The 5,197-nt window shown below is 39.5% G+C and overlaps 1 protein-coding gene across 1 annotated transcript; it reads left to right on the top strand.

The window, feature by feature from the left end:
- Window positions 1-6: 6 nt before the first annotated feature.
- On the top strand, window positions 7-1,692 carry LOC103523749 (dnaJ homolog subfamily C member 16-like; the record flags this gene model as incomplete). The annotated part of the gene is made up of 1 exon (XM_008488767.2): window positions 7-1,692. A coding segment is annotated over one exon (1,686 nt), but the record flags the coding sequence as incomplete, so codon positions are not given.
- Window positions 1,693-5,197: the final 3,505 nt, after the last annotated feature.

Raw genomic sequence — 5,197 nt, 5'->3', positions numbered from 1 at the left:
GTACATAATGAGCAAGGTCTTGCACGTCGCCTTGGTGTAGGCTCTCAACTTCCTCAGATCGCGTTACTAACAGACGGTCGCACCTCGTTCTTCAAAGAACCTTCATTTAGTGTACAGAAAATGGTTGAGTTTTTCCGATTGAAGTTGCCTTACAAGCTGATCGTACCGTTATCAGCGACTAATGTGGATGCGTTTCTAGACAACTGGAGAGAAGATAACAAGGTACATGCTCTCCTATTCCAGAGAAGTCTACCAGTACGTTTACGATATCTGATCAATGCATTTAAACATCGTACAACCATTGTGTTTGGTGTAATCGTTTATGACCAGGAAGATAGTAGCTCGGTGTTCCAGAGGTTCAAAGTTCCTGGAGATAAAGATTCTCTTCTCATATTCAAAGAAGACAAGGATCGGCCTAGCGCTAGCATTACAATGAACAGCATCCCAGTACCTACACTACAAGACATAACAGATAACAACCCTTACCTTACATTACCTCGTATATCCTCCCAGTCCATGCTAGATGCTGTATGTCCAGTGAAGAAGTTATGTGTGGTTCTCTTCTCCGAGGATTCACCAGAGCATGATGCCAGCAGACATACACTGAGGAGATTTGCACAGGAAAGTCGCTTTGTTCATAATAATATTGCTTTCATGTATGTGTTCATAGAGAAACAACCCGAGTTTGTAAACGCATTGACCTCGCCTGAAGATTCCTCTGAGATTTCTCTTCATATTGCTGCGATGTGGCGTATGGATTATAAGAAGATCAAGTATGGGTGGCTGCTAGGAGATGCTGTTGATGATTGGAAGGATTATAACACGACCAAGGATAGACTGGATGCAGGACTAAGGAGTCTGGTCAATGATCCTTATAATAATCTTCTGTACGACACAGCACTGAAGGAAATCTCAGATGAGTATATTCAATCACTAGGCGTGCGCATTTTCAATCGTATCTTCATGCATATTGAAATGGCTCAGCAGTCACTAAGTCGTCAGCATATTCTACCTGCAGTGTCTCTCATATTCACCGTCATTATCATTGTGGTCCTGGCTATGATTATGAATCACTACATGAAGTTAGAAGAGGAAGAGATACGTAAGTCTCACATGCAGAGTGATTCCTCTTCTTATTCTTCCGAGTCCACAGCTTCCACCACATCCTCCATGAGGAACCACAGTGTCAACAAAGAGAAGAAACATAAGGAAACCAAACAAGAACTTAAACTCCATGCCTTACGTGCAGAAACTTACAACGGACTTGTAGTACTACTTAAACCAGGCTGTCGCACCTTGATCCTGTTTATAGATAACAAGAGTAGTAGGAAGCTGGTATCTAAATTCCATGCCATGGTGTGGCCTTACAGGAAGAACAAGTCTCTCATGTTTGGCTATCTCAATATTGAACGTAAACAATCACGTGAATGGTTCAAAGATATTCTCCTCGAAGCACTACCCCCTGACACACCTCTAGCCATTAACCCGCGGAACTGTATTGGTACAGTGCTCTCTATCAATGGCTATCGGAAGTACTTCTGTATGTACCATGCCAAGCTCACCACAGGAGCGAGAGAGCGGGGATCCGAGAGAAGAAGAGAGATACAATCAGAAGGCGCAAGAGGACTGGGTGCGTACGTTGGGGTTATAATGACTCGTGACTACTTCGGAGTACTGATGAGGAAGCGCTGACTGGAGCGTGGCTGCAGCAGCACAAAGCAGAGCCTCCTCCAGAATATCTACTGAAGGACAAATACTTGATGGTTTTCGCCAACTGGTTGGACAGACTGTTTGAGGGCCAACAACCCCACGCTTCTATGTTGAGGCTTGGGCCTAAGTTCAAAGTGGCTAGTGACACACTTGACACTTTGGTATTCCCGAACACATGGATTGTTTAGCGTCTCGTCGTATCTCCCTTGTTTTTCCTCAAAGCTAATTTTTAAGCTCTGGCACCTTCTCACGTTTTTTATCATCTTTTCCCAAGCCTACTTTTTTTTCTATCTTTTAATCAATGGCAGGATTAGTTTGTACTTGATAGTGAACACCTTCTCTCACGTTTTTATAAACTTAGACTCTAGGAGGCAGCTGATTTGTATTAGTACTGATTTCTAGTCAGTAGTTAATTAGACCAATCTTTATCTCTTTCTCACACCTCTCTTCCACTGAAATTCTTCAAATTATTTATTTCTTAATTCTTATCCACCTAAAGGATCCCCTAACTCTGTTGACTCGATGAGACAACTTTGGACAAGAGATGGCTGTAATTTGAGAGCAGTGCCAAGTATTCATTTCCTTCCTTATGATCTATCTCCATAGTTAAATATTGGTCACCCAATGAAAAGCTTTACACATGGCAACTGGAAATTAGCAGCTCCCTGTTTTATTTGTCATATTTCAACGACAGGGTATTTCTTTTGATACGAACGACTTTTTTTTTTTCTGCGTCGGTGCTTTGGTTTTGTTTCGACCTGCTAGGAGAACGTCCATACTCCTACCTATATATATCTTTTTTTTTTTTTGAAATGAAACCTAAAGTCTAGTCATTATAAAAAACAAATCTATTATCTACAATAATTCCTATTATGTTATCCGCATCACTTGAGGAACAGATATTGTATAAAGACTTGAAGGAATTTTGTAAAACGTAGTATTTAGATATGTTTAGTAAGGCTCCGTATGAAGAAGGTTATGAAAAATGACCTTCTCCATAGAGCTTCCTCATACAAGGAAATGGTGACTCTATGATCTGGAGGTTTGGAATAAATTTTTCTAACATGAAAGAGTGGCAAAATCTCTCCAAGTAACTAGTGCATTCATTCGTAGCTTGCTTATGGAAGACATCTAGTTTATTTGTAGATTCGTTTACCTGCAAATAGAACTATTTCCTTTCTGGTTGTTGCCAACCTAACTTTTGACCCCAAAAGAACAATGTTACACTTTTACACATTACTGAAAAAGATTTATAAGAACAGTAAAATGGTTTGTGCTTACATCTGACTATTTACTATAGAGCAGAAACCTAATAAAGTATTATTGTTGATGTTTATTTTTCATTTGTCTGCAGTTTTAAAAACGTCTCTAGAACTAGAAGACCCTAGATACATAGATCTGGGTGATACAAGTGTATATCATTCGATTAGAAGCACACTCAACAACCAAACAGTAATAAAAATTGATACACAGACCCCCCTAAAATCGTACAAATCCAGTCTAAAAAGAAAAAAAGAAAATGGAGCCATGGACATACCATTTTTTATGGAGCGATACAAGGTGGTAAGAAAGAAATGTTACATTACTTAACTTACCCCAGCTTGATTGAGAAGAGCAACAATATGCCTCCGCTTTCTCCATCCCCCTGAAGTACTATTTGAGTTCGCCCATTTGCAGTAAGCAAAGCTGCACACTGGAAAAAAAAAAACTGATTTTAAAAAGACCAAGAAGTGGAAATAAGAACTCATGGTTTCAACAGGTGGAAAAAAAGAACCTTAAGATAAGTCCCTTCCTGAATTGTTTTGGAGCTGTGTGTACCAAATACATCAAAATATAACAAATAATATTTTCAAATGGAATAAGTCGAAGAACTTGTCCACCAAAAAGTAAAAATATTCACACGCTGCCTTGAGAATCGTTGGTAGCTCTGGGGTTCAGACGCTTTCCTGGTATGTGAAGAGAGTGTGGAGTTCAAACTCTCCAACACTTTAAAGACATTGCTTCATTAGGCGTTTTGGTATTAATCAGGGCCTATTGGGACCCATAGAGGCGGGTTTTCTCTGAGTGAGTTTCTACGAGTTCACTGGAGCCAACTAGTTATTCTACTTAAAGAACATTTTTTTTTTTTTTTTTTTTTTAAATGTATTGATGGGACTAAGATTTATTTTCCAAAATGGAGCCCCAGGGAAAATGTGAAGAAGAAGGATTTTCACAAAGTGGGAATCTACGTATTCTTACTTACTTTATCATGTTGCTAGTTGAAAGTACAGAAGGAGGTTAGGTAGGTAGAACAGCCACAGTAGACGTAGACGACGTGAATATGTACACACCAAAAAAGAAATTTTATTGCCAGAGTGAGGAGGTAGCATTCAGTACCTGAGTTTGTAACCTTTCAACCGTGCTCGGGGGGCGTTCCAGCCTGGACATACGTTCCTGCAGACCTCCCCTGAGCTTGCTGACGTTTCTCGATGTGTGTCATGCTTCAACACAGGAGCCTTGCCTTCCAGCACAAAGAATGGGTTTGGACCGCCCTAAACAAGAGAGAGCATAATGATGTTCTGAAGAACAAGTTCCTGTGGGGAAAGAAATATGATCTTTTAAAGAACAACAGAATTTGAGTCCAAAATTTTTTTTTTTTTTTTTTTTTTTTTTTTTTTTTTTTAGGAAAAAAATACTTCCTATTGCATATGCATAGTTAACATCTGACTTCTGTTGTAGATGCAATGTACTACAGGGATGAAGTCAAAATTAAACCTTGGAATCAGATAAGAACTTCCTACACCAGAGTAAATTCCTTACATCATTGTTACTTATAGGCCAGGTCCAATATTTTACTTATAGCCAGGTCCACCACCTCAAAAGTGGTTGTTAAGCTCTGGAGAATGCTTGGAGACTGTGCCAAACAGTTTTACCATGAGATAGTTGACCCCACTGTTAAAATAGAAAAGGTTTTTAAGTTACCTTGAGGTGGACATGTTTTTCTGTGAGGAATGTTCAGCAATTGTTGAGCTATCACAGATCCATGCACTCAAATCAATAGCGATGGTTTTATCCTGTAATTCCCCAGATTGGGTTTCCTCTCACACAGATCGGAGTTAAAATGCCCACAGATCTTTGACTCCCATTATTGCCCTGAGGAGGGAAAAAGATGAATGTTTATGTCTTGTTTGATGGGGTTTCACATCACTTTTAGGCTGCTGGTTTTAAATGATGAGGTTTGCCTGATCATTAGCGTAGACCTGGGGCATTGCCATCATTTTACGATCTTATGATAGGTGTGTTATAACTAGCTATAACTTACGTAGTTGTCTACACAAATAACTGAGGTAAAATATGCACTATAGCGGTATCAACGAATGAACTCGAAATTAGAATGAATCAACTTAGCTGGGTAGAACTCAGCTATTCTAATACCCAAGATTGTTCCAATAGACCACAAATGATCTGAAGGAGAATAATATTGATAACCTCACGTAGCTGGCGTTCG

Source organism: Diaphorina citri, unplaced genomic scaffold (assembly GCF_000475195.1).
Source record: "Diaphorina citri unplaced genomic scaffold, Diaci psyllid genome assembly version 1.1 scaffold37229, whole genome shotgun sequence".
Lineage (NCBI taxonomy): Eukaryota > Metazoa > Arthropoda > Insecta > Hemiptera > Psyllidae > Diaphorina > Diaphorina citri.
The sequence above is the reverse complement of the archived record's forward strand: the minus strand, read 5'-3'. Positions and strand labels throughout refer to the sequence as shown.